Raw genomic sequence first — 17,513 nt, forward strand, 5'->3', positions numbered from 1 at the left:
TTTCGTTTCTTTCAATAAGTTGCAAATTCATGACATTTCTCGACATTTTAATTCAATATGCGATGCATTAAGTTATATTATTTTTCATGTTTCTTCGGAGCATAATTTTTTTACTTGGCACGATATAACAATCACCTAAATTCAATTCGCGGCGTTGTAGTAATAATGACGACAACAACGGCAGTAACACTCGCGTGACACATGTCACGAGTGTATCACGTCACCAGCCGATCGGTTGCAGTAACCGGCCGAACCAAGACTGAACTGGCCGCGCCGCGCGACATAGCGCGGCACGGCCTCCGGCCTCCGGACCCTCCGGTTAGCCTCCGGCTGGCTGCCTCCCGCTCACCTTCGTCGCGCTCGTCGAGCACGATCTACAGAGACTACAGAGCAAAGTTGCGCAGCGCAACAGCATCGAACGAAAGTGGAATTCTCGGTCGTATAAATGAAAGAAGGTCGTTGGGTGTAATAAATGGTCACCCAGTATATTTCAAATGGGTATTTCGTTAAGAATTATTATCCATTTCTTTTAAACATCTTTTATTTATAAAAATAACAAATGCGTCATGCGATACACCCTAAAAATCCATGAGAGCGTATTATATCAAATTTTTACTTGCAATAAAGTTACAAATAGCAAAGCGTAACAACTAACAAACGTGCAGTTAACAATTCTTAAGTCTTTCAATACTGCAGTCGATTCTATATGGCATATGATATCCTCAACATTAATTATCTCCATAGATAACATCTTTTTAACATCTCTGATCAAAATCGTAAGACTTAATTGATAACATTTACTCTCATCAAATCCTTCATATAAAATTTGTCTTCATCAAAGCTGCAAATAATGTTCGCTGTAAGGATTAGATAGGCAATCATCGTTGTATTTAATGCACTAATAAAGGAACAAAAGCTTAAGCTTAAGAACACATAAACAAATAAGAATCATACCAAACGGATATTCCAAACAAGTAGCTAGCACATGTTAAAATGTGACAAATAAGGAATTTGAAACGAAAGAAGCCAGTCAAGCGTCGGTCAAAGCTAGTAGCTTTGTCATCACAATTACATTTGCGAACTCGATTAGACTCACCTTCCTCGCTTTTTCAAGAAAATCTTCCGAATTATCATCCTTCTTTATCGGTGATGATATTTCAATTCCGCTATCCTCGTGATGTTGTAAAAGATCTTGTAAAGACAATGGTGCACCATCGTACTCTTTCAAATTAGAGCACGTGCTTTCATTCAGCATATGTTCTCGAATTTTCGTAAGTTTCGTTGCAATATTTTGATCTGATTGAACCTTTTTTGAATTTTTGCCTATATAATTTTTAGATTCTTCTATTAGAAAAAGAATTAATAATAAACTAATTAATATAATAAGCTTATTAATATTTATCATTATACATATATACATATATTATTATGCTGTGTGTGTGTGTGTGTGTGTGTGTGTGTGTGTGTGTGTGTGTGTGTGTAGAAGAAATCATTAAAATTATAAAATACTTACTATACGGAGATAAATCGAGATGATGGTAAATACCATCCGTTTTTTCATGTGATTCTGCCTCTAGCACACGTTCTACATTTTGGATATCTTTCACATCAATATGTTGCCGGTGATCTTGTGTGGTATTTGATATCACTTTATAAGAGGCTACGCCTAAACGGATATCATGTGATACACGCAAAACAGTTGTTTCGGTAACTTCTTTTACAATTCTGTTCGACTTTTCCTGCGTAAAAGAATCATAACTTGTAGTAAGAATATGTAACAAGCTTTATTGCAAAGATGACAAATACTTTGAAGTTGCTATAATCAGAAAAATGATCACGTTATTCGATATAAAGTCAAATAAAAATTGAAATAATGGCTAGATAAGAAACACACACACACACACACACACACACACACACACACACACACACACACACACACACACACACACACTTCTCCTTTGAGATATAGATGTTTTATTAACTGGATTATACGACATACGTTAATAATTTTGTCCATCGTTTCCATTCGTGCCGTTGGTTTTATTCCGCTGATAGTGGAAATATTTGATGTTGCTTCAGCAAATTTTTGGTTTTCATTGTTCGGAGTAGAAATAAGGGGTGCAATATTTGTTAGTTTAGGCTTTTCCATGGCCAACCTATAAATATTCGCAATATTCCAAATTAATTCCGAAAATATTTCGTTACAGTGTGTTGAAAGTAATTGCATCTTATTAATTTTAATTGACATTTAAGATCTTATTTGATAATTGAAATTAAGTAATTTAAATTCGCATAGATACCAAGTGTAACCAGAACATGTCACTATGGGTGTAATGATAGAAAGATCTTCGCATTCCGGCGATGTTACGAAAGATTCGCTTCTCGAACGTGGAGGTGGAGTTATTGAACATTCGGTCGCTGTTGTATAACCTTCCATGTTGTATTCTCCTGTTGCGCTTTCGCTACGAGAATTTTCGATCAATTCCTATAAAAAATAAAAAAGATGCAAGTATTTTGAAAATATTTAAAAGTTATTTTTTTTTAAGTGAAGAAAAAGGGATATATCTGTAAATCAGTATTAAAACATGTTATTGTACCTTAGTATTAAAATCTTTATTTAATGTTTCAACGTCCTCCACAGAATACGGTCGGATATGAGGTGAACTTCCATCAAATTTTTCCGCCGTAGAAGTAATGGATTTAATTGCATCAGATTTGATTCTTGTAGCTACAGTTTCCGAAGTTATTGGACGCATTTGAGGAATTACAGATGCGGCTGAAGCTGTCATACCAGACGTCAATGCAGTCGTGGTAGAATCCGTATGCATGGACACGCTTAACGGCGACATAGCAGATATCGAGAGCAAGGACGAAGCAGAGGATGTCACAACGGTAGGAATAGACATTGGTCGAGTTTTAGCTCCAGCTTCGCATAGTCTCGCATCCAGTTTTTCCGCGAGACGCGTTACTTCCGCTAATTTCGCCGAGATAGCTTCGACAGCTGTCAGATTACCGCCGAGGATTGAAGCATCCTCAGTTTCAGACATTCTAGAAAAACGTATTTGTTGGTAAATATTCTATAAATACATGTTTTCTTTCTAAGCTAGACATTTTTGAACGTTAATTTTTTAATATCTATTGTTCCAATGAGTTTAACGAGCTTTTCATGGTATTGTTGCTTTTTGTTGTTTTTTTCATATTAATATATATTACTTTTATAGTTTTGTTACAGTTGCGCAAAATAACAATTAAAAACATTCAATAACTATAAGTATTATAAGTATTATATATATATATAGGCCACTTTATCAAATTACATGCATACATGTGTTAGTTTTATTTTTTTTGTCAAGTGTGTTTGTGTACGTAAAAGTACGAAACACCGTTAAGAAGAAAATATTAGATCAATGAATTACAGTACGTTGCCGCATAGTCTCTGCAATTTAGGACGAAGTTCTAATTTTGTAGCTCACATTTTCTTTACGAAGCGCCATAATTGATTGCTATGTTAAATTTCAAGAATCTCAAAGGTAGATTTTTATCAAAAAAATTTTTTAATACGTAATGATTTTTTATAGAGTGTTTACTTTTTTTTATTACTGTGGTAAACGTGCCAGAAATAGTCTTCGTGATGCAATACGGTAGGTGATTCTTCGTGACGCAAACCAGTCCGCCAAAATATTATCGAAACGAGATTCGCGTTACTAGTCGAGTTTTATGTGACCGTGGAACGAAGCCAATGGAATGTGGACCGCGGTATTTCATTATTCATGAATATTGTAACAATTTTTTATTATGTGCCCATTCAACGCTAAAAGCATCAACAAAATTTGTTAAGTAATCTTATTAAATCTTATAAAGTGTAAGTTAAAAGAAGACCGCCGAATAATACCTTTTATAAAAAAATTTCGAAAATGTTTATCTGTCAACTAGCACATGTAATCCACACAATTGCGCTAAACACAAAGTTTATGAAAAAAATATATAGAATGGGAAATAATCCGTATGTAAACTGAATCAAGCGAGAACATGATAAATTTCAGTTATTTTTTATTGCAACCGACTTACATGCACCAGATTATAGAAGCTATCTCGACGAGAGCCGGCCATAGACTGATACACTGTCTCTGTTAAACACGCAGGCGTTCGCGTTCTACCAAGCATATTACACCACACTCACTAGTTATTATATTTTACTTACTCTGTTTTCCTCAAATTATGGTTTATAGGAATAGAAAAGAAGAATTTTTAATATTTCTTTTTATGATTTATGTTTATTAGCTTATTAATAAAATATTTTTATAGATATTTACCTTATTACTTTTATTTTTTAAACAATTTAAATACCTTATCTTTTACGTAATTGTGTGATTCAAAATACTAATCTCTAAAATCTGATATCTTCAAATTATACCGTATATAAGTTTACTAATGCTGTAATTATATTGATGCGAAGCGATTCCTCGTTATACTTACGATCGGCGATAAAGAGGTTCCTTCAACCTCGTCTTGAGGAGACGACCCAATCTTACCATCCGACCAACTTCCAATAGAAGTTTCTCTCGATTATCAAGGATGTCTCTTATACTTTCTTTCACGCGTGCTTTTGCCGCTACGTCTTCATCTTGTGCAGAATGATACAGGGCTGTCACTGTTTCCGCCAAATTTTGTAATTCGGTACAATGCTTTAAATAAATTCATATAAAGTATAGAAAAGAGAGACTACTGTCTACACACACACACACACACACACACACACACACACACACACACACACACAGAGAGAGAGAGAGAGAGAGAGAGAGAGAGAGAGAGAGAGAGAGAGAGAGAGAGAGAGAGACAATGCACAAAATAACAATTCTTTTGTCTTAAAATATGTAAGTAACTTGAGCAACTCTTGAATTTACATATTAAGTTAATATTAATTAATATTCATACATCTTCGACGTTTCTGTGAAAAACAGCGCATACTCGCAGCCTGGTTAATTGTTCCTGACTAACAGACCGAAACTGTCGCCAAGCCTGTCGTAGTTCCGAAAAGAGATTAGCATTGCTTTCTAAAGATATTCTGCAAGATAATCTCAGTACCCGTGCTCCATTCGCCAATTGACCACCATACTCATAAGTTCCCTGTAAATATTTATCTCACTATATGTTCACACACATATAATATTTCTACATAAAATAGAACAATTATGTAGAATTATACTATTGTAACTCTCGTTTTATTTTATAAAACTAATTTGTAACAGTAATCATGTTTTACTTTTGCTGTTTCCTGAAAAGATTGGTGCTCCTCTTTTTGGGATTGTATTTCCTTTACATTACATCCAATTTCCATGTGATTTCGAAGTAAAACATTAAATAAATCATTTAACCATTTAACAGCCTAGAAGGTGCAATAAACATATATATTTAATGTATTATTTATCCGTTAAAACATTTTTATATCTTGGTCCGTACTTACTTGTTCGGCATCGCTCTCGTACATGTATATCAAAGCTATCTGTTTTAACGACAGTTTCTGTAATTCCATGCTATCGTTAAATATATTCTTCCTGGCATTTGTTGCATCTAATATATCTTTTACATTAATGATGTCTTCATTATAATTTACACAAACTTCTCGACCAAGCGCATCCTTCACAGGCATAGAAAGAATGTCCGATAATTTTTCGCCTTCTTTTACAAGCTCGCGTTCTAAACTGTCTGAAAAATTATTCAAATATGAAACAAATTTTACACAAATATTAATATCTAATGAGTCATTTTTACCTAAAACTGTTTGACTTCTTTCCAAAGTTAAGAGCTTAATGCTCGCTTGAGAGAAGTTGTAATTCCTGTTGCCCATAACCAGCTGCTCGAATACTTCACTCGTCCTATCGAAGTACTGTAAGCAATAATAAACGGTAAAAAACCCTTTCCTAATTGATAATAATTCAATCAATAAAAATTTGAGTTTCACCTCAGAAACAAGTCTAAAGAATCTTTGCGAAGTGATTAATACATTTCTACGTCGTTCGAGCCGTGAGGCGAAGCTACGACAAACAAAGTCCATGAAATCTCTCTGAGATTTTAAATCTTCTGGTAGTCTATTTTTAGGTAGGCTATCGATTTTATGGAGTAGCTCTGCATATCGTCCATAAGTCTCCTATAAACATATTAGAATTATATCCATGTAATGCTCTTTTAAAAAAAAATGATGATATTAGAAAATTAGTAAGTTTTGCTCATTATTTACCCGACATTGAAGTTCAATTTTTTCGTGCTGCCTTCGGAGTTCTTCAGATGAAGAAACATCAAAGCCAACCTGACAACAAGAGTTCAGCATTGTGTCCGCTGGACCCAAGATCCAGTCAGTAACACTCGATACACCCCTCTCAAGGTCTTGGATTACTCTGGCAGTATCCAGATTTCGTTCCATTTCTGCCCAAGAATTTTCAATATCCATCTGCAAATAACACAAACAACATTGTAATATTGGAAACAACTAAATATATAAAATAAATTTGAATAGACCAGTAATAAAAAATTTCTTACCTGCTTTAGTTCGATAGAATCGAGTAACTTATGAATTCCTTTAATGGTATCCAAAATATCCTTGGAGGATTCTCTGCTCATTGAACTTACTAAATTCCTACCTAAATAAATGAAATTTACTTAACTTTGTCCATTATTTTTACATAAGGGACGACACTTATGTACTCAAAAGTCAAAATAAGTTATTATATTTTTATTAGCATGCCTTAATTTTTACAAACTACATCAAACTTTTATCCCTTTCTTCATATTTAGGTAACATAATTTTACCCATATAAAAAAATTTATAGAATTAAATAAAAATATATAAACCTGATTGAAGTATATGACGTGCCGTTGATAACAATTCTGTGCCCATCTCCCAATAAGATTCTACATCATTCGATTGCATTATACGAATACCATCAAGAGTATTTAATCTTTGATGTAAATTTGTCATCTTTGATACGAGCTCTAACGCATCTCTCGAATAATCTTCTATCTTCTACGAAATAATAAGTACCAATTTGTTAAAAGAAAATTAACATATCATTCGCATTGAAGATTTAGTTTGTACATATGGCCAAAAATGTCTAATTTACCATACGTTTTTTAATCCATTCGACGTGATTGTATGCCTTGTTACCTGCTAACTCGTACGGTAATTGAGAAAAGTCAATGTAAACATGTAACCTTGTTAGAGTAACGTATATTGGCTAAAACAATTGACAGAAATAAAAGAAAATCACAGCTATTATGTCATTATAATACGCACGAAAGCATAAAGCTACAATTAAAAATAATACAATAAAAAAAATTATTTTATATATGTATATAGGATATAATAATGTTTTTTTATTTTATTAGACTAATTCACTCACTTCGCCTTCTTTGTGCGACTTGGTACAGCTATCGACACGTTTATCCCAAAAACCATCAGGCCGTATCACGATCACGCAAATGACTTTAGATCCTATAAGATTCGTAGAGAGCCTAATACAAGATCTAGTTACGCGCCATGCACTGCGACGCGCGTCTACAACTAGAACCAATCCGTTTTCCTTTGTCTCCTCGCTATATAGTTCATTACCAAGAAATATTTAATTATGTATAAATAATGTAATTTTTTTAAGTATAAGTATAGTTAATAAGATATCAAAGATATTATCTATACCTGAAAATTGATGTAAAATATAAAATAAGAGACTCTAATTTTGATTTTGTTGTTGAATCAAATTCCGGTGGAACACTAATTACTATTAAAGGTCGTCCGTCGTGATCACGACCACCTGGGACATACGCGAGTTTTGATTCTAGATCCTCCAGAATATCCGTTGCCTTCAAGTTTTTTATTATAGGCATCTCTATAACTGCTTGTTAAAGAAAATTGTCTTAGATAGTTGTAAATAATAAAATAAAAATACCAAGTTTGTTACTCTTAATGTTTTTACGCGCATCGACGTTTTAATTATATTATACAATTATATAGTCTATATGTATATAATGGTACTCACCGGTCTAATAAATATAATGATTTCCACGCTGAACCGCATCGAAAATTTCGAAAACACTTAAAAGGTATTACAAGAAAACATTATATAGGCGCAGGACACGCCAAAAATATATTGAAATATTTCAAATGCATCGCAGAAATGTCGAGTATCAGCGAGCAGCTGCTTCAATTCTAGGCGTTACCTGTATATGTATATATCCACGTGAATGACAATTAAGCAAACTGCCGTGCCTCGTTGACTCGAGTCTGTCGCACGTGTTCCGCGTTAGTGACAGAAGACAAATTTTCACATGCGTAGATACATGCACGTATATTTATGTGAAACATGCAGAAGGGCAGTGCACGATAAATGCAGCGCGAAGCTGCAACTGCGATGGAGACTGCAGGAAAACCGAAAGCCATCTCTGGTCCTTTCAGATACAACGGTACTTTGGCACCGATTAACCGTGTGTTCCCCTTCCTTTATGCATGGCTCTTCTCTTCCTTTCGTCTCTCTGTCTCTCTGGAACCGCATTTTTTCTACTCCTTATTTTTCTCGAACAAAAATATGCAAGAAATATTTTAGGCAAGAAGTAACGGATATTACAGAAGTAACGCAAAGATATGTATGTCATAGACGTTGAGTAATTGTTGCGGGTGAGCACGTGTAGGATTAATAGATATCTCAAATTACGTTATATTGTCAGGCAAGATATTAAAAACTGTGTTTTTGAAGATATATTATCATAATTGTCTAAATAATCTATATAAAGAAGTCTATTTTGTATTTCGTTTTCGTTGTCCTGTTTCAATAAATTTTGATTAAATACAAGTTTGATATGGATTTATTACTGCAGTGTTCTATCGAGATGCAATTTTTTTAATAATAGAAAACCGTCTATCATATTTTACAAATCTTTAAAGGTACTTTTAATATTTTACTTTTGATATTCTTTATATATTAAATATAAATTTATTCAGTTCTTAACATTTTTAATAGTTATTTTTGTTGATAATTGATATACATAATCGAGTCTCTTATTAGAACCCATAAAAAAATTATAAATTTTATTATAAATGTTCTCAAAAATTGATCGGTAAAAAACTTAAAAAATTCACACATTGACATTATTTATAAAAGAACTTATGTTTTAAATTTTATACAATTCTTAACATTTTTTATTCTCTTTACAACCTCCTTAATATACATTAATATGTTAAACACAACAAAGATAGATGTGTGTGTGTGTGTGTGTAGGAGAAAATCGTGGTTACGCGGTTTTACGACAATATTCTAGTTGTAAATTAACATATTTTTGTAAATAATAAAAGTTCTTAAAAATAATTATTTTAAAAATATTATAAAAGACTTGTAGTATCTCGTACGACAAGAAACAATTTTCTAATACTTTAAATTGTACAATTATTTAATCAACTATATGATTTATTGATTTAAAATAAATGTTTTACAAGATAACAACACTTTTTATTATTTAGTAATTTGTAATTTATAACAAAATGTTGGGAAGATATCGATATCATTTCTTGTATAAGCTCACGTACTTACATAGTTCCAATGTATAGCATTTTGTGATCTTATTATAAAACGCGATGCAATCGTACAAGACGATTGATATGATGTACGGTGTACACAATAGCTATTATAAACCTTTAAATATAAATTGCAAATATAAATATCTCTTACATCGGACATTACATAACATTTCTTTCTGACCAAATTTCTCACATTTGATCCAGTAATAATCAAACAAATATGTATATATGTATATATATATATTTTTTTTTAATTGTTGCAAAGATATATATCGATAGAAATATACATAAAGTCGAAGCACCAGTGAGACAAAGATAGACGTCGAGAAAAGCTGAAGAGATTTGGTGTCGCTACAGTCGTGGACCACGGGGAAGTTCGCCAGTGCTCAATCGAGCCTCGCGCTATATCAAGCATACTTGCCGTCTTTCTCTCTCCCTTCTTGGCCATCTCTTTCTTTTTCTTCTTGTGTTTCTTTTTCTCTCCCCCCTCCCTCTCTCTTTTCCTCTCTTTCTCTCTCTTTCCCAAGTTGGGCATCATCAAAGATCATTTTGCTCTTTGATCATTCATCAGACAGTACTGTAAATAGTGTAAATGTGATACTTTTGACATTTTGGTATATGAACGATTGGAAAACTGATCAGAAACGAAGTAATCGTCGAGCTAGGCTCGACGAGAAGGAGGAGGAAGAGGAAACACGATAATGGGCAACGCCATTACGAAAGATTATTCGAGGAGCATCTCCGTTGGCACCAGCTCGAAAAAGACACATTGGGATGGCCCAGGTAAATCAATTTATTGTTTTATTCGCCTTGTTTTATAACTTAATAATTTTTGAAATTGGAACTTGGAGAGCCACGATTTTAATTAGATGCAATATTAATAACAACATTTGATATAATAAATGTTACATTCTAAAATGCATTCGCATCCGCATAAAAATTTTATCCCTGTTCTGTCTTTCCTCTTTTCTTTATAATAACAAAATTATTATTCACGTAATTTAAAAAATGATAAACATTATTTTGATTATTTCCGGAAGCTATCATTTTTGCCCATTTTCTTATAAATATAAATTAAATATAAATTATTCAATCTCTTTTTATATTGTAATTACATTTAATAATGGTAAAAATATTGATTGCAAATAATTTTCTAACATACCGTACACAGTTTATGACTTAAATAATAACTACAACATTATCATAATTACAATCAAATTTAATTATATATATTATGTGTAAATGTAAGAATGTGTAACCAATAACTTTTCTTCATAAGGCTCGTCGTATGTAATGTTAGTAGTGTTAGTAGTGCAAATTTAAGATTTCAAAGATTAGAACAATTATTGATAATCCACGTTCAATTGGATAGTTTCGACAGTGAAACAGTTCTAATAGCATATACTTCATTGTTCACAATTAGATCCTTACTAACTCTAGATTAAAAAAGATTTAAAACACTTTTTAATTTACTGTTGTCCATTAATTATATACTATAGTATTATACCACGTCCATTTTTTAAGTAATGTACAGTCTGTGAATATTATATTATACAGAATCACAGTGTATCTGAAATATTCAATCTGCGGATGGTGCGTCGGTTCAGTACTCTACTGCACTGTACTGCCAAACCCGACGCATTTTATTTTAGGAACGATACTTACGTACCGATGTTGAAAATCATCTGCTCTATATACATACACGTACACGAGTCTAACAAGAATATATTTCTTGACGTTATAATATTGTACCGCTTATCTCTTTCGACTTTTAAATAAAATTAAGTTGTTTGATTATGAGTTTTGATAAAGTTGTAGAAAGAAAGATTAAAGTAAATTTGATTGATAACAGGTCTTCCGGCTCCACCGGGCAGACCTATCTTGATATCGGGAACGAATGAAACGCAGCCGGATGTTGTGGCAATACGATGGGAGAGATCACCGAGTAACGGTGGATCGGCGATCGTCGGATACTTGGTCGAGCATCGACGACTAGGCTCTCCTCATTGGGTACGAAGCACCTCCGGTCTTTGCGCCTTTCCAGAACTAACTTTAAGCGGTCTCGAGCCAGGATGGCGCTATCAATTTCGAGTCAGAGCGCAAAATGCACTCGGACTTTCACAGCCAAGCGAGGTTTCCGAACCGCTCACAGTTACCTTACAAAGGGCCGCCCTCGCTTGCGCTCCTCATTTCGATCTGGAACTTAAAGATACGGTTGCGCTTGAGAACGACCAGGTACGTATATCTATATTGCACGCTAATTAAATCATATATATAAAAAACTTAAATGCATTTGTAATTTTTTCCAATATAGGCTGAGTTTGTCATACAATTCTCTGGTACACCATTGCCAAAAATTTCGTGGTTTAAGGATGGCTTCGAGATCTTCAGTAGTAGACGCACCAGAATTATTACGGATAACGGAAAGAGCACTCTCTTGATTCACCAGACCGCGCTTAATGACGAGGGTGAGATTAAATGTACTGCCACCAATCGAGCGGGTCACATTGCTACTAGAGCTAAGTTAATTCTCGAAGGTTAGTAAATTGTCGATAAAAAATATATAACATGACTCTTTATAATATATAAATCACTGAATTATTTGTACGTTTAGCACCTCCACGGATACGATTGCCGCGTCAATATGAGGATGGTTTGCTTTTCGAGCAAGACGAGACCATTAGACTGAAAGTATCTTTAGCAGGTAGACCAACGCCTGTTGTTACCTGGTATCACGATGGAGAGCTGATATCTAAAGATACTAGGCACATATTTGAAGTGATGGATGGTGAATCAGTTCTGAAAATACCAGATGCCAAACGACGTGATCGAGGAGAATACACTGTTAAAGTCACGAATAAATTGGGCGAAGATACTGCGTCTTTTCTGGTCACCGTGACAGGTGATATAATATTGCATTAATTTAGATCGAAGCTTAAATTTTATGTTGCAAGTTTGATAATTTATTTTTTTTTCCAATTATCAACTCTCTATCAACAGATCGACCCGCTGCTCCCGGCAAAATAGCTGTTGCAATGACGCTAGGTAGATCGGTGACATTGTCGTGGAAGGAGCCAGAAGATGACGGCGGATGTAAAATCGGGACTTATGTCGTCGAATACTATAGAGTACGTAATCGGAACTATTATTTCCATCCGTATAAACCTTCAGAAGTTTGGCAACGATTGTTTTAGGTTGGCTGGGAGGTATGGCTTAAAGCAACTACGAGCAGGCGCACCACCGCGACATTAACAGAACTGATCGAAGGTTCCGAATACAAGTTTCGCGTGAAGGCTGAGAATCCTTACGGAGTCAGTGATCCTAGTGAAGAAAGCGATGTTATCTTCGTTCCAGACATTAAACGAAGGTATTTTATTATCGATAAATATTTAAATTTAGCACACATTTGTTTGCGCAACAATAAATCTATAATTTTACGTTGTAGAATCGTAACACCGTCTTTGAATGAAAAGTCGCAAAGTCATCGAGAGATCAGCAGATCTCGTAGCGATAAACGAGAAGTTCACGAGAGTTTCACTATGCCAGCGCAGAGAACTAGAAGTTTAACGAGGGAAGAAGCGAAAATACGAGACGATGAAAATAACAGTCACATTGGATACAACGAGCGATCAGCTTCAGTGCAACGGCTCGCAATGCCAACTTCTACATTAGATAGACCGTCCAGAGCAGACAGTAGAGTAACATTTGCACTGGACACTTTGAAAAAAGAACAACCTCCGATTCCTCCAGCCAGATCAAGAGAGCACAATTTCACGAAGCAACAAGTTGCTATTGGAGATTATACAAATCGATCAAATATTGCGGAAAATGTGAGAGACAAGGTAAGAAATAATCAAGTATAAAAAATATTATAATTGAATTTTAGATTAAAAGAAAACAAAAATACATTTATTATTTTCTGCAATGTAGCAAGATATCATTACAAAGGAAGAAAGAACTATGACATCGAAATCAGCAGCAACCGTGCCAGTCTCTTCTTCAGTTATCGAACAAGATACCGTGTCGCGCTTTATAACAAAAGAAAGGAGTCTCTCTCCACTCTACGTGCCAGGAATTCAAGAACACCGAAGAGAAGAGAATTGTCCTACAGCGAGCCAGCATTTTTTATCATCTTCAAATTCAATTTCAAAAAAACAGACCGCCGTTGTAAACGAATCCATACTATATCTACCGGATAGTCCACAATCGCAAGGAATACTGCAAGAGGATGATGAGAACGCATTGCACGGCAGCTCGGAGTTTATGCTTGTTCTGTATCCGGAAGATGAAACACGAGAGAAAGATACAATCGACATGGAGAACTCTGCAGAAACTCGAGTCAAAAGCAGCATAAGTAAGAGTATAAATAAAAACTTTTGACTAAAATATTTTGAAAAGAAAAAGAATTCTGCGTGTATGGCTAACTTTATAATCATTGTTTCAGATGGCAAACAGAATATAATCGAGTTGACAGAAGATGATAACGATCTTATACCACCGCCGATATCGTTATCTCTTCCCGAATTATTTAGTACGCAGCATCAAGTGGTAGAAATAATGCGAGAAGCGGTTAGCTCTACCGAGCTTCTTCACGAACGAGCCATGGAACGTTTCTATCGCGCAGTTGCTGCTGAAGAAGCATCTGAAATTACCAAACAAAAAATGCAATTTGAGAGACAAACCGAATCGATGCTATTAGATGTTGAATCAATTCAGAAACCATCGCTTCGAAGACGCTTATCTAATTCCGGTATCACTACACAAAATTTAATTGCTTCCTGGCAGGCCAAAAAAAATCGTCGAAGATCAAGCGAAGGGCAAACAGATGCAGCCCCGAAAACATTGAAACTTCTTTCGCCAGTTTTGTTATCGGATGTCGAAGCCAGATCAGATCCAAATCTTCCCTCTAAAACGATAATAATAGATCCCTGGGAAAAAAGCAGCAAGGTCGAATCCGTGGAACGTCTGCGTAGATGGCACGAAGCAGATGTATCATTACTAGAAGAGGTGCAACGAGAAAAATCGATGCAAACAAATAATGAAGAGAAGGTAATAATTCCACCATCCATCACTGTGAATAAAGTAGAATCTCAATCGTTGACTCAAACGAAAGCAGAGGCGGAGGAGAATAACAGCATTGAGACTTCCGAAGAGTCGTCAGAAGAGATCAGTAGCGCAGATAGCGAAGATTTAAAATTATTAAAATCAAGGATCCTAGCAAGACAAATTATCGAAGAAGAAGATACTTATCATCCTAGAGGAAGACCAGTCCCACACGTCGAACCAGAATTATCACAAATTCCATATGATAGATTATCAATTTATGAAATTTCGTCTCTTCCACCCATCAGAACAGTTACTTCTGTCTCGCTTAATAATGTAATGCCTAAATCAATTCTAAAAAAGCCCAAAGAGGAATTAATTCTTCAGGACAATTTTGACAGATCGACTCCTCCGGAGAAACCAATCAGAAAGTCGTTATCGCAATCGTATCAACAAGAAGATATAGAAAAAATAAATATGGACACCAACGACAGAATTTCGACTTTTTCTAGCATATCCGAGGCTCTAAAAACATCTACGATGTCGGAATCGGATACGGATAGTATTATATCTGCGGCAGAAGCAGCAAAAAATCGAAGAATGCAATCGAAATTGCGATCCATAACACCTGAAGAAGAGGCAGCCGAAATAGAAGCTAGAATGGCTGTTGTAAATCAATACACCGAGATAGTTCGGGAACACGCGAGTCATTCGCGACATGGTAGCGCGGCTAGCTCTCGAAAGTCCTCCATTTCTGAAGACCAGGATCAACAGCATCGAACACAGGAAAAACTTGTGCCATTAACAGATAAACAAGAGCAGGATGAGATATTGAAATTAAAAATTAAAATTGAGAATGAAGGCGACAGACAAAAGAAAAATAATCAAACGTCGAATTCCAGAAGAGAAAACATTGATTCCAGGGGTACGACTCCAGCGAGAGACACGATAAGTGCGAAGGAGAAGCGCATCAGAAGTAGACCAAGCTCCAGGGACCAATCTCCAGCCGCGAGAAGAAGTGAAAAAATAGGAGGTGCTTCTTCGAGATCATCTTCGAAAACCCGAAATCGCACACCTTCTCAGGAAAGAAATAATCGATCCTTAACGAAAAATGTTTCAAACGAGCAAAGCCCTCGTAGATCTAAAATATCATCTAGACCTTCCTCGCGCTCTTCATCGAGATCAAGTTCTAGAGAAAGATTTGGAGCGACAGTACCAGTAGAATTAAAGGTTGAGAAATTGCAGAAAGCACTCGAGAGTAGCAAGTATCGAGAAATAAAAAAAGAAATCGAAGTAACCAAAGAGAACGTCGGAGATAACACTCCTGATCGAACAAACGGAAAACAGTTAGCTCTAGAAGCTAAAAGAACAGTCAGATCGACGGTGAGCTATATAACCGATTTGACATTGCTAATAGCTGCAATGTATATTTATTTCTTTAAAAAAGAAACCTTGGCGGTCCCGTTTATCGTGCTTCTCCTATATCGAAGAGTACAGGAAGAAATACACGAGTGGATGCCACGTCGTTGGAGGCGATCTACCAAGAAACACTAATTGACCGATGTAACATTGCAGTCACATATATTTCACACATCCCATGTATTAATTAAAATATTCTAAATGATTAAGGAGACTCAATATATTGTACACTAAAATGAAATAGTATTATATGTTAAATCGCAAACTATTTATAGCATTCTCCGTATGTAATTTAATCGAAACTTGTTATCGTTATATGTTTTATTTATAATGAATGTTAATTCTCTACTTCTAATAAACTGTATTATAGGTACGTTTTCACCAAATTAGAATACGAATTATTACATACTCCATTATATTTCACGTTATATTATTATGTTATATCTATGTATATATATAGAGATAATTATTATTATTAAGTATCAAGAGACACGGCAGTATCTCGCGCCAAGTATACGCGCGAACGACACCACGAGTCCTGACGAGACCTGACTGTGTATCTTTACGTGAAACGTCCAGTTGAGAGACTCTTATAGTTAGATTATCGAATCTCAATAATGACTTTTCTTTATACTATACGTGATGAATCGAATAGCGCGGTTTAATTCGCTCGTCTATAAATAATGTACGTGATTTAATTTTATCAGACGATTATCTGACGATGATCGCGAGAAAAAATGAATGAGGCACACAACATAATCTTTTTACAAGGCTGTACTGTTTTTATCGAATATCATGCAATTGAATCATGCATTTTGGCTAAATTTGATACTGGCTAATTTGCTAATGCTGCATAATGCTGGCCAACGAGAAAAAGGAAGCTATTCGTGCCGTCAGATATGACGTTCGGCGTAAAAGACCAAGCTGCGAAACAGCGACACGTGACACTGGAAATATTTCAAGTAAGACATTTATGTTAACGACGCTATGTGTCCTTTAATGCAAGGCACACTCTCTCGAACAAGATTAGACGACACGAGATTTTAGAATGCGCTGCATATTGCTAGCCGGAAAGCAGACGAGAAAGAAATAGCCGCGGCAAATGCGGGTGCTCGACGCTCGGTGAGAGAGTCGAAGCTCCGAAATGCGACGACCGACACATGGACGAACCTCGAGAAACACTTTTAGTTTAACATTGATATATGTCATCTACAAATCATGCTCTTTTGAACAAGATAAGACGAAAAGAGTTTATCGCATTTCGGAGCTCCTATCTTCTCGCCAAGGGCGAGCGACGGCATTCGTAGTTTCCTTTTTTTCGTTGGCTTATAATATTATGCAAAGGCATTTTATAACTCTTTATCGTTTAATCTTGTTAGAGAGAGCATGCCTCACATTAAAGGATACATAACAATGATAAGATAAACGTATTTCTTGAGATAAGTGCAGTATCGTTCGTCGCATTTCGGACCGTCTTCTCGTC

General features: G+C 35.2%; 2 protein-coding genes across 6 annotated transcripts in view; one reads left to right on the forward strand and one right to left on the reverse strand.

Annotated features, from left to right (window-relative positions):
- LOC139771758 (uncharacterized) overlaps positions 1–7,892 on the reverse strand; it is a 32,248-nt gene extending 24,356 nt beyond the window's left edge. For 2 of the 5 annotated variants that reach the window (XM_071704772.1, XM_071704771.1), the window contains exons 1-17: positions 7,697–7,892; positions 7,404–7,596; positions 7,125–7,238; positions 6,856–7,027; positions 6,544–6,644; positions 6,245–6,454; positions 5,969–6,154; positions 5,779–5,893; positions 5,471–5,712; positions 5,270–5,392; positions 4,942–5,133; positions 4,480–4,688; positions 2,601–3,051; positions 2,304–2,488; positions 2,003–2,159; positions 1,514–1,739; positions 1,097–1,344 (exon numbers count right to left, since the gene is read on the reverse strand). In XM_071704772.1, the coding sequence (XP_071560873.1) occupies positions 1,097–1,344; positions 1,514–1,739; positions 2,003–2,159; positions 2,304–2,488; positions 2,601–3,051; positions 4,480–4,688; positions 4,942–5,133; positions 5,270–5,392; positions 5,471–5,712; positions 5,779–5,893; positions 5,969–6,154; positions 6,245–6,454; positions 6,544–6,644; positions 6,856–7,027; positions 7,125–7,238; positions 7,404–7,596; positions 7,697–7,884 (3,312 nt within the window). In that variant the 5' untranslated portion in view covers positions 7,885–7,892. Of the gene's footprint in view, positions 1–1,096; positions 1,345–1,513; positions 1,740–2,002; positions 2,160–2,303; positions 2,489–2,600; positions 3,052–3,590; positions 3,823–3,895; positions 3,960–4,071; positions 4,125–4,479; positions 4,689–4,941; positions 5,134–5,269; positions 5,393–5,470; positions 5,713–5,778; positions 5,894–5,968; positions 6,155–6,244; positions 6,455–6,543; positions 6,645–6,855; positions 7,028–7,124; positions 7,239–7,403; positions 7,597–7,696 lie in introns of those variants that run through there. The other 3 variants (XM_071704774.1, XM_071704773.1, XM_071704775.1) reach the window with 3 other exon arrangements.
- Positions 7,893–9,947: 2,055 nt separating this feature from the next.
- On the forward strand, positions 9,948–16,416 carry LOC139771763 (uncharacterized). Its single transcript, XM_071704780.1, has 9 exons — positions 9,948–10,351; positions 11,421–11,803; positions 11,883–12,105; positions 12,183–12,470; positions 12,569–12,696; positions 12,763–12,935; positions 13,014–13,410; positions 13,499–13,922; positions 14,013–16,416. The coding sequence occupies exons 1-9, from the start codon at positions 10,270–10,272 to the stop codon at positions 16,163–16,165; spliced, it is 4,251 nt and encodes a 1,416-aa protein (XP_071560881.1). The 5' UTR covers positions 9,948–10,269; the 3' UTR covers positions 16,166–16,416.
- Positions 16,417–17,513: the final 1,097 nt, after the last annotated feature.

Source organism: Temnothorax nylanderi, unplaced genomic scaffold (genome assembly GCF_030848795.1).
Source record: "Temnothorax nylanderi isolate EJ_2023f unplaced genomic scaffold, tnyl_v1.0 TNYL_tig0044_pilon, whole genome shotgun sequence".
Classification (NCBI taxonomy): domain Eukaryota; kingdom Metazoa; phylum Arthropoda; class Insecta; order Hymenoptera; family Formicidae; genus Temnothorax; species Temnothorax nylanderi.

What these genes read in the sequence shown, in the direction of transcription:
- LOC139771763 (XM_071704780.1), top strand. Translation starts at nt 10,270, where the DNA reads ATGGGCAACGCCATTACGAAAGATTATTCGAGGAGCATCTCCGTTGGC. An exon ending in TTTTCTGGTCACCGTGACAG is followed by an intron (nt 12,471 to 12,568) that starts GTGATATAATAT and finishes CTCTATCAACAG; the next exon opens with ATCGACCCGCTGCTCCCGGC. An exon ending in TCGAGTCAAAAGCAGCATAA is followed by an intron (nt 13,923 to 14,012) that starts GTAAGAGTATAA and finishes TCATTGTTTCAG; the next exon opens with ATGGCAAACAGAATATAATC.